The 14,950-nt window shown below is 38.5% G+C and overlaps 1 protein-coding gene across 1 annotated transcript in view; it reads left to right on the top strand.

The window, feature by feature from the left end:
* LOC143891098 (uncharacterized) overlaps positions 1-8,008 on the top strand; it is a 45,681-nt gene extending 37,673 nt beyond the window's left edge. Inside the window, exons 11-19 of the mRNA XM_077395746.1 lie at positions 2,671-2,729; positions 2,866-2,936; positions 3,700-3,917; positions 4,034-4,091; positions 4,181-4,249; positions 6,341-6,493; positions 7,473-7,506; positions 7,574-7,611; positions 7,702-8,008. Coding sequence (XP_077251861.1) covers positions 2,671-2,729; positions 2,866-2,936; positions 3,700-3,917; positions 4,034-4,091; positions 4,181-4,249; positions 6,341-6,493; positions 7,473-7,506; positions 7,574-7,611; positions 7,702-7,713 — 712 coding nt within the window. The 3' untranslated portion in view covers positions 7,714-8,008. The remainder of the gene's footprint in view (positions 1-2,670; positions 2,730-2,865; positions 2,937-3,699; positions 3,918-4,033; positions 4,092-4,180; positions 4,250-6,340; positions 6,494-7,472; positions 7,507-7,573; positions 7,612-7,701) is intronic.
* Positions 8,009-14,950: the final 6,942 nt, after the last annotated feature.

Genomic DNA, 14,950 nt, shown 5'->3' with positions numbered 1-14,950 from the left:
ACTCCCTGGGACTGGTGGAATTTTGGGTTAGATTCTATGGTATTCCTCTTCATGTATGGACCGCATCAACAGTTCAAGCTCTGGAAAATCTTTTCGGTCATGTTCTAGAAGTAAAAATGGAAGGGAACCACAATCAGTGTATGATCTTTGTTTCTGCTAAGATCCTTGCCCCGAAGTGGAATTTCTTACGACCCTCCATTCAAATCAAAGTCTCCGAACAAGTTTTTTCGATTGGAATTGAATCCTTGGGTTATGGGGGCCCATTGCCAGGGTCACCCCTTTCAGGTTCTAATTCTGTGATCGCAATGGCCCCTCCACCGGAAAATCTTGGCCGGGGAGTTGTTGGACCCTCGAGGCCCCACATTTTGAATTTGAATTTCAAATCTCCTTCGTTGTCTAGTACAGAAAATGGATTAAAGCCTAAGAAACCTCTAATTAGGACCCACTCAAGATATGCCAGCCCCTATCGAAATTGGTCAAAGAAGGGACGCTTTGCAGATGTCAGGAAATATTTAGATCTTGAAGGAAAACAAGCCATAGCATCCTTTCCTGAAAATGGCTTTGAGGGTTGCGTGAAGAAACCTCCGATGTCTGACGCAAATCTTCGAAAGGGGTTTCTGCCCAAGATAAAAGAAAAAAATTGTTGGGCCCCCTTTGGCATCATTTGGTAAGGCTACCGTGCATTGAAATATCCTTGTTACTTGAAGACCCCTTTATGCATTATGGCTATTTGTTGAAACGCGAAAAGGGTTAGGACCTATGTGTGGCTATTTGGAATGGTAAGTGTTTTTCTGGCGGTAGCCGCTTTTTTGGCAATGATGGATTTGCCTTGCTCGGGAAGGAACATAAATTATAATATCTATCGGGATGAGGATGCGGGCCCTTGGCTACGGGGATATGGGTCTTATTTAATAAACTCTTTAATGAGAGAATAGGTCACTTTCTAGGTTTGTCTCCTTCATTTTAGGTAAGTTTTGTGGTGAAGAAAATGGTTGAACCTTCCTCTTCTTCCTCTGGTTACGGAAAGAGATTCCAGAGTATACGGAATGGTTCCAACATCGCCATTGGGTCCGTAGTCTGCGGTACAGTTCTGCCAAAGCTTCGGTGGAAGCCCCTACTATCCCAGAACAAATCAAAGGGATCATCAAGCGTCAGTGGAAGCAGTTTCAGGAAGACTACAAACTCATTTCTGAAGAGTTCTTCCCCCTAACAGGTACACTCAACTTAAAGGAGAATTGTACGCCGGTGTACAAACCAAAGAAGCAGGATTCGTACCTGGAGTTGGGGATTCGCGAATCCCTGAATCGCGAATCCGAACCGTGATTCGATTCGAATCCCCAATTCTGGAGAACCCCAATTCCCAATTTTGAGAATCCCGATTCCCAATTTATGAAAACCCCGATTCCCAGGCGATTCCCTGCGAATCCCGAGCGAATCCCAACTCCCCAACGACTCTCAGCGATTCCCCGATGAATCCCCGACGATTCCCCGGCGAATCCCCGACAATTCCCCGACGAATCCCCGTCGACTCTCTGGCAAACCCACGATTCCCGCTTCCAACCATCCCAAGAGCCTTTGATTCCCGCTTTCGAATCCCGAATCGAATCCCGCTTTCGATTCCCGCCTTGGCAACCTTGGTACAAACTCCCCTTTTTCCGACGCTGGTTGGAATATACTGATAACCTAAGGCGATTGGAATGGGAGGAAAAGCGAACCCTCTGTATTCAAAAGATAGCAGAGATTATAGCCATCCGGAAGAATCCAGTGGAAGAGGTTCCTTTCACAGAGTTTGCCTCGGAGTTTTGGCCAGAGGACATGGAACTGGAGTTGGACGTTGGGGTTTTAATGGTGGAACTAAATGATTGTGCATAACAGTCCTCAGTTTAGGATCAGGCCTGTTAACATGTTTTTTTCCTAATGGAGATTTCTATGTTTTTTTGGATTTGGGAGCATGAATGCTGGAGGAAGTAAAGACGAAAGAGAAATAGAATGAATTGTAGATAATAGGTTGTTAGGGATGGTACACTTAGGGAATTTTACTGCTTAAAAAGAATGAAGGAATGTATAATGTCTTTATACTTGAAATGGTTTTTTGCTAGGTTTCACTTGTCTGGTTCTGGGTATGCCCAGTTCAGTCTCATTGGTAGTTTGTAACACAGGACGGGACTCCTGGTCCCCAATGCTTTACCAATATCAATGAAATATGTCAACTTCTAAACAAAAGACCAGAAAACACCAATCTACCTCCCTTGTATGATCTCTAACTATAAGGAAACACTCACTGGATCTGGATTACCCAACCTAGAACCATCAAAGCTTAACTTGAGGTGCATTATGTGATGTTGTGGATTCAGGTCTCAGCTTAATTAAATGGTTAAATAATGATCTTCCCAGTCCTTGGTGACCTTTATCCAATTACTTAATTGGTTGTCCTATCTAGTTTCCTTATGGTCAGGGTTCTAATATTTACGAGGAAGCATGTTAACAAATTCTAGCGTTAACTATTCTTGTATGTTGAAGTAGAATTATATGCCTAATCTTTCAACTTTGGGTGTAGTTCGTTCAATCTAGCTTCAGATATATCTTGTTTTTTTCTTGTTAAAAAAAACTTATCACATCTTTCACTTGGTCAAGGAAAAAAATAAATATTTTGCACTATAAATTTTGCAGGCATATGATCAATAAAAAGAGCAAGGAAGCTTTCATTGCCGTCAAGGAAGCACTAAAATTAGGTTTTTTCTCTCTCTGTAATTTCTTCTTTTCTTTCAGTAATGCTTCTTAAAAATCAATTCTATTAAGTAGGGATGCCTTGAAATAAAGTTCTAATGTGATCAGATGAAATAAAAAGATAACTAAAACTGCTTCACAGGCGGAGCAGCTGGCAAATGTGGGAGAATTACAGCCAAGTTGCTATGGACATCAACAATTTTAGCCAGGTAAAATCTTTCATTATATTTTGTTTAACTTCTATGATCTGCGAAAATGTAGGGAATTCTGCTTCGCATTACGACAATAAAATCTAATTTGACGTTCATTAAACTGTTACCAACATGAGGTTGGATCCCTCAAACTCACAAGTTTCATGGCTTCCGGTCTTGAGAAATAGGAGTATCCTTATATGATCTAGAAACCCTCTTATTTATCAGCTCTAGGTCTTGGATTTGGACCATCAACCATTTAGTCTTTACTTTATTCAATGTGAAGTCGTTATGGTCATGGACCTTTCAAAATGTCTTCAATTTGACTCCCAGGCTATTGTCTTTCTAAATGATATCTTTTTTTTGTGAAGTTTCTTACTTCTGACCTAAAAGTTGGTCTGTTTGCAATTTCAAATTATTTTTTGCGTCCTTTGTTCGATTACCTTTAAAAATGAAGCAAATATTCTATTTGTGTAATATTGATGGTTCCCTGAAAAATGACAGTTATGGTTCTTGACTTCTTTTAATGGAGTTAATGTGGCAAAAGATAAAAGGAGCTATGTGCTAGGCATTCTGTATCTCTAGAACTTCAGATTTGAAGTTAGCAATTGTTTGATTTTGGTTAAACCGATGAGACCTTCCTCTATAAATGATTCATGTACTACTGTCAGGGACATAAAAAATCCATCCACTCAATTACGTATTGATATCATACGGTCATACTATGTGAACTTAGATATTAGGATGCTCGGCAATAATATAATATATTTTTCCTTTGCAGGCACTAGAAGCTACCAAGATGGTATTAGATATGACAAACAATAAAAGAATAGATACTCCATTATTGGAAAGGGTAATGGTTGAGATGGAAGCAAGAACTTCCATGCCTACTCTTTTGCCTTCCGCTGCCCTTGGAGATCATCATTGTTGGATGCAAGCTAGTCCAGGAGATTCCCGGGAAACTGAGCATTTGATGGCCTTGCTCGGAGAAGTTCTACAGTAGGTATCCAAACATTTGGGTGGCCTATCCTCTCTTCTTTTTTCATTTTGTTTTTCAAGGTCTAGGTCTTTTTTTAGAGAACCAATGTGCCGTTAGGGAGTATTTACTGGTGTAGTCTGTCTACTTTTGTGTTGCGATTTTCTGTGGCCTTTGCTATCTATGAGATGCAACTTGTAATTTTTTTTATTTATAACCTTTAAGCATCTGTTCCCTTTCATTTATTAGTTATCTTGTGTCTCCTTTCTTATCTTAGATGTGAAAGTGGCACAAAATTAAAGGGGATCTTACCATGTGTTCCGAAGCACTTTTGAAGCAAGTTAGATCATACCAGGTATCACTATTATGTATTGATCTCATACTATTTTTTATACTCAATTGTTTTGTTTTCTTATTTAGCATTTAGCATTTCCTTGTTTGGCATATTGTTCTATCACTGCTTACAATATGATTTAGAAAGGTACCTTTGTTTTCTTCCATAGGTCAGGCTGAAAAGCCCAGACTTTGTAATGGGTTGCATGACCAAACCCATATCGAAAAGTATACACTGCTAAAGATTTAGAGTACTCTATTTGCTGCTAGTTTATGATATATTCCTTCTCACATCTTTGCTTTTGCTGCATTCCAAGTGGTATTTCAGGGCTCTATTTTTCTTTTATTTGGAAGGAGAGAGACTGGGTCTCATTCTTTGGGGAGAAATGAAAAGAATTTCATGGGAGGCATACTTAGAAACTGGAGTACTGTTATACGAGAAAAAGGTTCGGAGAATAGAGCTATTCCGAAGTAGCGCCTTCTCCCTACTAGATGGATCAAGCTTAACTTTGATGGAAGTTCTAAAGGTATTCCACGTCATGCGGGTATTGGCATTATATTTCGCGACTCAGGCAGACACCTTTTTATTTTTATTTTTTTTATGATTATACAGACACATTTTATAGACCTTTTTTGGCCCTGTGGGTGTGTGCGACTCCAATGAAACAGAAGCAAGAGCCCTTCTTTGGGGATTGGGATTGTATGCTGACTCCGTCAATGATCCCTTAGTCATTAAAGGTGATTCTTCGAATGTCATTGCATGAGCGGCAACAAAATCCTTCGGTCCTTGGAAACTAGTAGGTGTTGTTTCTGAAATTAGAGACCTCTGTTCCAAATTAAGCCCTGAATTTCAGCAGATGCTGAGGTCAACTAATGAACAACCAGACATATTAGCTAAAGGAGCGGAAAAGGGAGAACTGGTAGTCATCAACTCCGGTCTAACTAAATGAATGTTGTTGGGTCCTTAGATAGGATTTTAGGTGAGCTTATTGACCATGTATCTGTTGTGTTCCCCTTTGGGATGCCCTGTCCAATTTGGGTGTACTATGCAGATGTGTTGTACATATTTTAGGAATAAAAATTTTGATTTAGACAACACAAATTTTATTATAAAATCTGATATCTTGCAAAAACAAGTTGAAGAACTATCTTATCAAAATGTTTCTGAGTAGGCAATATTTTTTCTGAGGTTTTTCTTTTTCTCTGTTATTGATGCTTCTTGTGGTTGTTTCTGGAGTTTCGCCTCATACTTGTTGCTTCTCTTCATTGAGATTAGGTTGGCCATAAAAACAAGACTAGATCTTCCTCCAAGCTTCAGCAAGCGTAATAGTATATTTTTAGTTGCCATTATAAAATACTATCAACCGTTTATTTTATTTTGGTGAGATAGGAAATTTATTGTTCTTGAATATTTTATGAAGTTTATGGTTAGTAGTTTATTTTAGTTAATATTGCAATAGTTTATTTGAGTTAATATTGCAAGGTTGTAGTGCTCTTTTCTTTTTGTTTTATTGAGGTCTGAAGATTATTATTCTTGGATATTTGATTAACTGTTCATTCTATCGATGACCGTAAGCCTTCCATGCGACTGAAAGGCTTTGTAAATTGTAGTGGATCTTGTTGTAGCTTAGTTTCTTTATTGTAGTCGGACTCCATGTAGCACTTTATTTTATATAACAATGGGTCTCTATTGGATTGCTAACAAACTCAAGTTTGCAGGGATCTGTATTTTCAGTTGCCATTATAAAATACTATCAACCATTTATTTTATTTTGTTGAGCTACGAAATTTATTGTTCTTGAATATTTTATGAAGTTTATGGTTAGTGGTTTATTGGAGTTAATATTGCAATAATTTATTTGAGTTAATATTGCAAAATTGTAGCGCTCTTTTCTTTTTGTTTTATTTAGGTCTGAAGATTATTATTCTTGGATATTTGATTAACTTTTCATTCTATCAATGACCGTAAGCCTTCCATGCGACTGGAAGGCTTTGTAAATTGTAGTGGATCTTGTTGTAGCTTAGTTTCTTTATTGTAGTCGGACTCCATGTAGAACTTTATTTTATATAACAATGGGTCTCTATTGGATTGCTAACAAACTCATTTTTGCAGGGATCTGATTTGTGGCATAATCAAGATCAATTTAAGAAATTTGTGCGTGCCTCCTTGCAACTTTGCAAGCTATACATGGAAACGGCTTCATCCACTGGTAATCGTCGAGAACTCACTACAGCTGAGATGCACTTAAGAAACACAGTCAAGCAGGTAAGATATATATCTCGTTTGTGGTTATCTTTGCCTCTTTTTATTAATGTTCCTGAAGAGTCATGCATTGGGGATTTTACCATCTTCTCAAGAGTCAACACTAAGCACCGGTACCTGACATCCTGAAATCGTACTCACAAACAATGTTTAATTAGTTCTTAAAACATCCAAGATATCACTAAAATTTTTGCAGTGTAACTATAGTATGTAGGAAAAAAATGTCCATTCTTCGCAGGTTTTGAAATCTTTGGAAATGATCGAACTGTGCAATAGATGAAAATGGCCGTTCTTGCCTTCCAAAAGATCAACAATTGTTTTTACCGCTTTTTGGTTTTACCAATATCCACATTCATTGTGATGTGGATACATATATATTGAAGGAATCTTGTCAGTGGTGAGATAGGATGGAAATTTGGCTAATGAGTTTGACTTGGACTGTGTAATGATTCCTTTTGTTGGTTTTCTCTTCCAGTTATCCTGTAGGCTTGCTAAAAATACCCAATCCAAATTGTCAATGGCTTCTAAGAAAGCCTAATTTTCTTATATACTTCAAATCATGAATGCATAGCACATATAAAACCAGGCTGTAATTTAGCTCTTTAGAGGAGAAATCAGCTTGCTATTTCACTCCGGATTTCATCTTTTAGAAGAATTAATGACTAACTGGGAATGATATTTCCTTGATTTTGGCTGTTGAAGTTAAACACACCTTTTTCCATCATGTTTTATACAGTTTTTCCTTGACACAAATGATAAAAAATGCCAAATGGATGGAATACAACTTTGTACTGACATGTCTAAAAACACATGGCTTTGGCATCCAACTCTGTAGTGACACATGGCTCTCCCCCTTCCGTTGTTTTGGATTTGTAGGACAATGTCCAAATAAGGATCAGATTGTCCTTATTCTTAAGGATAGTATCATCTCCATAACAGAATTCATACCCAACATTCTTGAGGCTTTATTTGTGAATTTCAGGCTGAGAGATTCACATATCCAGAGGCATTCAGGGATCTTCAAGTGTGCCTCGATGAGGTGAAAAAGAGGCTCCAAGTTGCTGATACTGAAAATGCCTAGCTTGGAACGAGTTCTTAGATGTGTTATTTTTTTCAAAGAGGTCAGACCCTTGTTTCTACAACGCAAGTGTTCTTTCCCTCTGTCGAGTTCCTTTTGAGTAAGTCATTTTACCAAGTTTTCTCTGTTGCAGCTCCACATGTAATTTTGCCCGCAAATGGCGAGCGCTTGTGCCGCCAGTATGCCTCAACCGAGCTTACCAAACAGAAGGTGAAATGATTCCTCTGTTTAGGAATGTAAAATGTTTCCGGGTTGAAAAGAGATCAACAAAAAGTGCAGAGCCGGGTGTGGATCAGTGCAAGCGCTTTAGAAACTTTGGATGTAATTATTCTCTTTTTATCAACATCAAGTTATATGTTGCAATCAGGAAAATAAACAGAAAGGTATAGTTTGTTTTGTCTGTTTATTTTCTAAGTTAAAAGGCCATTTACTGATGCTAATGTTCTCTGTGATGAAAACTGTAGGGGTGGTTATTCGGTTATAACCGAACCGAAATAACCAAAATTTGATAACCGAAATTATTTCGGTTATCAAATTTCGGTAACCGAAACCGAACTGAAATTTTTAAAAACCGGACCGAAAAAAAATTCGGTTATTTCGGTTAACCGAATAGTGTGAGAAAAAGAGGGGAAAAATCAAAATCTCAGTTTCGATCGGAGGGCTAGGATCATCCAATCAAAATGATTTTTTGAGCACACACTAATTAAGTTGTGATCACTCAAATTGACGGTTTTGATCATCCTACGGAGTGCCCATATAGCACTTTTTAAAAAAAAACTAATGGTTTTTATCATAATTTCGGTTAACCGAATTATTTTTTTGAGATAACCGAAACCGAATAACCGAATTTCCGGAAAAAAAAAAAAAAAAAAAACGAAACCGAACCGAAAAGGAAAAAACCGAACCAAACCGACCGAACCAATTCGGTTCGGTTCGGTTATAACAGAATAATGAACACCCCTAATGAAAAGGGGCACATTTATCATTTCCCTGATTAGAATCATAATAAAACAAGAATCCTCTTATTTTACTAAATATAACTATTTATATTTACCTCTGTTTCCAATTTCAAATTTTCAACCAATAGGATAATGGCTTGCCAAGCAAGTGACATAAATTTTAGGAACTTGTACTAAAATCTCTCTCTCTCTCTCTCTCTCTCTCTCTCTCTCTCTCTCTCTCTCTCTCTCCTTTTTAATCTCAACCAATGGTATTTAGTATAAATCAACCAAGATTATTTCTTTTAACTATCAACCAATAGGATTTAAGCATCAATTAAGCATATGAATAATTAACTTGCGCACCCCATAATTGTGTTGCACCTCTTCCCTATATCTCATACAGTAAATCATATTCGTCCATGCTAACCATCAAATCTGGTATCCAGATAGTCCAACAATCCATATGGATGAAGTGATTCATGAGTGGGATCGATGCAGGGATCCAATGGTCGATCTCGTAGGATCCACGTGGGCTCCATTACAATGTCATGCAATGTAGTCCAACTACAATCGCATTAGGCAAGTAGCCCCACCAGGACATTACCCTGAAGATGGCCACCAAATCAACATATCCCTAATCACATCAATTGTGTACATCCTTCCTCCACATTTACTGAGTTGGGTCCTACGGGGTTGGATCAATTACCCTTAGACCTAGCAAACGCGACACATGCCCGCAGGTCGACCCAACCCACCCGCAAATTTGCGGGCACGGGTTGGGGTTTTAGTGACCCGCCAAAACCGATATGTAGGTGACCCAACCCGCAAAAACACGGGTCGGGTCGGGTCAACCCGCGGGTTGACGCAAATTATAATATGCTGAAAGTCTGAAAATAGATCTAAATTCCACTCTTCAACTTCCAGATTCCAATGTTATATATGCTAAAAGTCTGAAAATAGGTTGTGCTTTGGATGATCCAAATTATGCTTTGGATGATCCAAATTCCAAACCGTGACCCCAATGTTAATAGGCTGTGCTTTGAACTGAAAGTAGGTTGTGCTTTTGACTGAAAGTTTGAAACTCTGACCCCAATGTTATATATGCTTTGGATAATCCAAATTCCAAACCGTGCATTTGATGGGCCATAATGTAAATAGGTTGTGCCTAAAAAATCATTAGCATAGGATGATTCTAACCCTCCGATCTAAAGAGGGACTCACAATATGGAAACTTCTATAGATCGAACGGTTGAGATCATCCTATGGCAATGATTTTTGGGGCGAGATCTATTTACGTTGTGGCCCATCAAATGGACGGTTTGGATCATCCTATGGTGTAAGTTGTACAATCCATCTTGAAAATTAGGGGGTGAATTTATCGCCGGCCAAAAAAAAACACTGTTTTGGAAAAAATTGTGGGTCGACCCGACCCACCCGCACTGGGTACAGGTCACTAGTTGCTGACCCGTAGGAATGCGGGTCATTTTGACCCACAACCTGCGGGTCGACTCAACCCACCCGTTTGCCAGGTCTAATTACCCTCTAGGCCCACTCAATGGTATACTTTTCAATCAATCAGCTCGAGCCCGCAAATGCATTTGCAAACTCCTTTGAAAACAACCATTGTTTTTTGAAAAACCTTTTGATAAAAAGTTTATCAAATTGGTTGGCCATACATTATTTAAAGGCCCAGCTGCGATTGAAACTGTAAATGACTTTCCTCTACGAGAGAGGTGGAGGTTTCCTTGTTGGGTATCACTATTGATCCCATGGGTTACCCAATTACCCAACACTACATGTGAGTAATCTCATACTGGGGACTACTTTGAGATAGACTAAAGCCATAAGATGTGACCATAAACCAAAACAACCCCTCAGTTCTAAGGACATGTTAAAGGGTCCTGACTAACATAATGACCTTATTCATATCCTCGTCCACAGGTTATCTGTAAAATGTTCATCGCACCAATTCTACCTGCTTAGGGTCCACTGTCCCAGTGATCGAGATAAGTCACCCTAATGATTGTATCGAGGTAGGTATGATGCTGGTTGTGTACAGATACGAGATGTCCAATCTCAACCTCAACCAAGAACTTCTAAGCTTGCAAAGGAACCGGCGGATGAACTACACTTTCTTTCCTCCACAAAAACCAAGGCATGGATCTGTGTTCTATGGGGATTGACTAGAGTCGCCACCTGGGATAGGACCTAGGATCCACAAGTGACTCTGCAAGTGTGTCTGCATCGCCATATATTGGATTCACTGCCTGGTTATGGGGACGAAAGGTGTTAGGCATTGTCCCCGCTCGGTAAAACCGTTCTCCTGTACTTGAGCCTTCCTTTTGTTAAACATCAATACAAGCAGGAAGAGAAATGATATTTGCACCATCATGTTTGAATACTTGCACTAACGTACCTTGCCTATTAATATTTAAAGGGCTGTCAAAAGATTCAAATAGTCCTCATGAGAGGTTTTCGCAAACCAAATAAAGAAGAAAAGAAAAGCTATAATAGTATATGTAACGAAACATAGCTGTGTTGTTATTATTTTCCGAAAGGAGCAGGGGAAGGACGGGCAACGGAAACAACCTGTACACAATGAATTAACGTGGTGTCCCCAAAGCCCATGGAGAACTCTAATGGCTCTGTTTGGATGCAGATATTTATTGTTAACTTACCAACTTCTCTAAAAGCTTAAGCTATTGAAGAAAGGCGTTATTTATCTTTTATACTTTAACACTCCCCCGCACGTGTGGCCTACTTGACAAACACGTGGCACATGTGGTCCCACTTTGGGCTGACCATCGCATTTGGATTTTTGCTATCCAGGAGGTTTCAACTCGAGACTTTTGGCTCTGATACCATGTTAACTTACCAACTTCTCTACAAGCTTAAGCTATTGAAGAAAGGTGTTATTTATCTTTTATACTTTAACATTTATCGTGTAGATTAGTGGTACGAGTAGTCAATAGGAAGGAGACAACAGTTGATCTACCTAGGACTACCTAGGACTTACCTGGTAGAATAATGTTCGGTTGCCAACCTCATATAGAGTAATGGGAGGGGGTGTCATTACCAAGTAGAGAGACAGAGAAAAATTCTACTTGCCATATATCTTATTTTTTGAGAAATTTGGCATGGAAAGTACGAGAAGACATTGGTGCCATGTTACAGACATGCAAATTTTTACCTCTAAAAAGTAGCCTACAGGGATTTGGATGCTAAATTGGCAACCAAACACTATAAAATTACCATAAAGTGCATTTTTTTTGGGAGATAATATTTTCACTTCCCCTGCATTACGTGCACGCTCCCCTTATAATGTGATTTGACGTGAAAAGTGAGCAACTTTATGTCAAATCATGTTATAAGGGGAGCGTGCAAGTAATGCATGGGGTGAAAATATCATCACCCTTTTTTACTTGGGTAATCCTTGAGGATGCCCGGCATGTGGCAACTAAACAGTATCACTATTCTACCAGGTATTCTACCAGGTAAATCCTAGGTAGACCAAACATTACAAAAATTTGTCTCCTCCATATTGACTACATATACCATCTGTAGCAAAACCCTAAACTTATTGTTTTCCTAATGAAAACTAATTGAACCAAACTCTAGCCATGAACCCAAAATGAGGGAAGGATATATTACCTGAACTGTTGGGCAAAGAGAAACGACGAACCAGAAGGGTAACATGATGTCGGGCCCAGTTTCAAAAACCCCATGTGAAGGGCCACCACTTAACAGACCTCATACTTCTTCCTTCCCAAACTCTAGAAGGAGATTGAAAGCTTCCTTTCCTCTTTTCTCTCTCCCTAGAGAGAGCCCACTTGTATGCTGTTGGGATTAGGGATTAGAAATGGAGTTTTGGTGCGATGGGATGAGAGGAATGGGTTCTTTTGAGGTTGAGAGAGGAATGAGGAGGGGATGAGAGCTGTTGGGAGAATGGGAAAGGGTATGAGGTCTGTTGAGGTGGGAAAATGAGATGAAAGAAGAATGTTGGGTTTTTGGGTGTTAATGGTGGACTGTTGGAGATGGATGGAAGGGATAGAAAATTGGGTCTCTAGGTGAAATGTAATACTACGATGCTTCGAAGAGAGACTTAATTAATCTCACGTCCGCGGAGATATCCTCAAGAACAACATAAGACTAGGGGAAGAAGAAGACTATTTTTCATGATGCCCAAATTGAATATTACAGCTTGTTTTTATCATAAATGCTTTCCTACATAATATAGATCTCCTACTGAAAATAGAATATGACAACTACTATAAAATCTACTGAATATAGAAGAAGGAAACTAAAAACATTCTTGCAAAAAAATATAATAAGAAAACTACTAAAAATACTAAGATGAAAAGAGAAGGCTAAAGATATGTTCGTATCAATTTTCCTTCGCCTTCAAAATGACCTTGTCCTCAAGGTCTAAAATTTTGCATTGTTTGCTGAAAGTCACGCTAGTGTCATCATGTGGCATCATCTGGATAAGATTCATAGTGATATTTGCTGCCTGTAGGGAGCATGATTGTGCTAGCATTCCTTGGCTCATCTGTTGAGAGTCCATTGTTTGAACATCACCCGAAGTGGAACCCCGTAAAACAAATTTCTTCCCATCACGAGAAAACTTCATACGTAAATTTGCAAAATCCCACGTTATTGGGCCTAACGTTGTCAACCATTGTACCCCTAGAACCATGTCGTAGCCGCCTAATGCAATAAACATGCCTCAATACAAAAATTATTTCCACACATTGTCCACTGAAATTCACGACAGATGTTAGAGTATATATCCTGAAAAAGCTAATAGAATGACATTTTCTAATCAATAAAGGTTTATTTCATGACATGAATGGGTAATTAAATTAATGAATGTGTGTGATATGCGTGTTTATTGACACATGTTCGTCCTTAGATAGCATAGTAGAAAAGCAATGCTCAAAGGATTCACAGATCCAAGGGAGCAAGGAGATATGGCATCTCGGTTCTACAAGCCTTAATAGTTCATAGTTGGGAAAGAGACTGGATATCTCTTTCTGTACACAACTAGCACCAGTCTTGCATGCATGCACGTGTCATGGGTGGCTTATCTCAGTCATCTGGATAGTGGGCCCTAAGCAAGAAGAGTGGGTGTGACAATTGGATCTCGTAACCGGACCAGATTAACTAAAGAACAACTTGTGGATAAGAAAGTATAAAGTTGTTCTTCCAGATAGGACCCTTCACAAGTCCTTAGACCTGAAGGAACTTATTGGTCTGTCGGCCCGTTATAGGGTGTTAATCTATTTTATATTGATTCTATTTTAGAGTCACATTCGGATAGAGCTATATCCTGGAGCAAACCCCTCGAGACCAATAGTAATACTCAATAAGGCCCTTTGGAAAAAATAGTTTCAAAGATAAAGGCTTCCAATCAATTTCTCTATTCTCTACAACAAAGTTACTTATTAGATCAGACCTTAAATAGGTAAATAAGATTTATTCTCATCCACAATAATCCAAGCAAAGAAAAATAATCCATCGGTTCAACTTGCGGGGTCCGCGACGTTTAGAACGATCGCAACCGTTCGAGGAGTAGATCAAGCAGCGTGATTCATTGATTTCTTCTTCAAAGAGGTATTTATTTATGTTTGATTAACATAATTAACTAATATAGACTCTAGCATCTTGGGCAAAAGCAAGATCAAAAAGAAAATTTTAAAGTTCTATGTGATTTTTGTTCCGCTGCGCATAGCGATCTTGTCGAGAAAGGATAACCTTCCTTCAAGTGGTATCAAAGCAACTAGGGCTCAGATTAGGAGATTAAATTAACCAAAGATAGATCATGCGATATATCCGCTGTGAGTCCGAATGTTCTATCCTGGCTATCCGAGGTTGCTAGTCCGTAGTGTTAATTAATCAACATATGGACTGTTGTGTAAAGATCTGTAATTTCGATCTACTCATTATGATTTTTGATTTGATCAATATTGATGGTTAAAAAGTAGACTCGAATACGAGTCCAACGCATTAAGAATCATCAAAATCCGATGAGCGGATTGGGAGATATGATTTTTACAAGTCAGGCCAGCCTTGCTGATTTTTATTTCGGGAATTGCATATTTTATTTCAGAATTGCCCCAAAGTTGTGAGAAAAATTTATAGCCCAAGATTAAAATTTTCAAACATTATTTGGGTGTATTTTAAGCATAATCAGTAACTAATATGGTAGTCCGAATAATTCTTCTCCCACATAAAATATTCAAAAATTATGTTATTCTGAAAAGGTTCCCAAAAACCATTATTTTGAACTTTTCTCGCTCAAACGAATTCATTTTTTAGCGAAATTTTTTGTGGTGACTTCTGACATCATAAGAATTGATTATATCAAGTTTCTTTAAATGTGAGTAGTTTTAAAGCTTAATTAAAAATTATTTAATTTAATTTCAGCATTATTTGATCTCT

Source organism: Tasmannia lanceolata, unplaced genomic scaffold (genome assembly GCF_043159265.1).
Source record: "Tasmannia lanceolata isolate RefF3 unplaced genomic scaffold, GAP_Taslan_0.1 ptg000013l, whole genome shotgun sequence".
Classification (NCBI taxonomy): Eukaryota; Viridiplantae; Streptophyta; class Magnoliopsida; order Canellales; family Winteraceae; genus Tasmannia; species Tasmannia lanceolata.
This window is presented reverse-complemented; position numbering and strand designations above follow the sequence as displayed.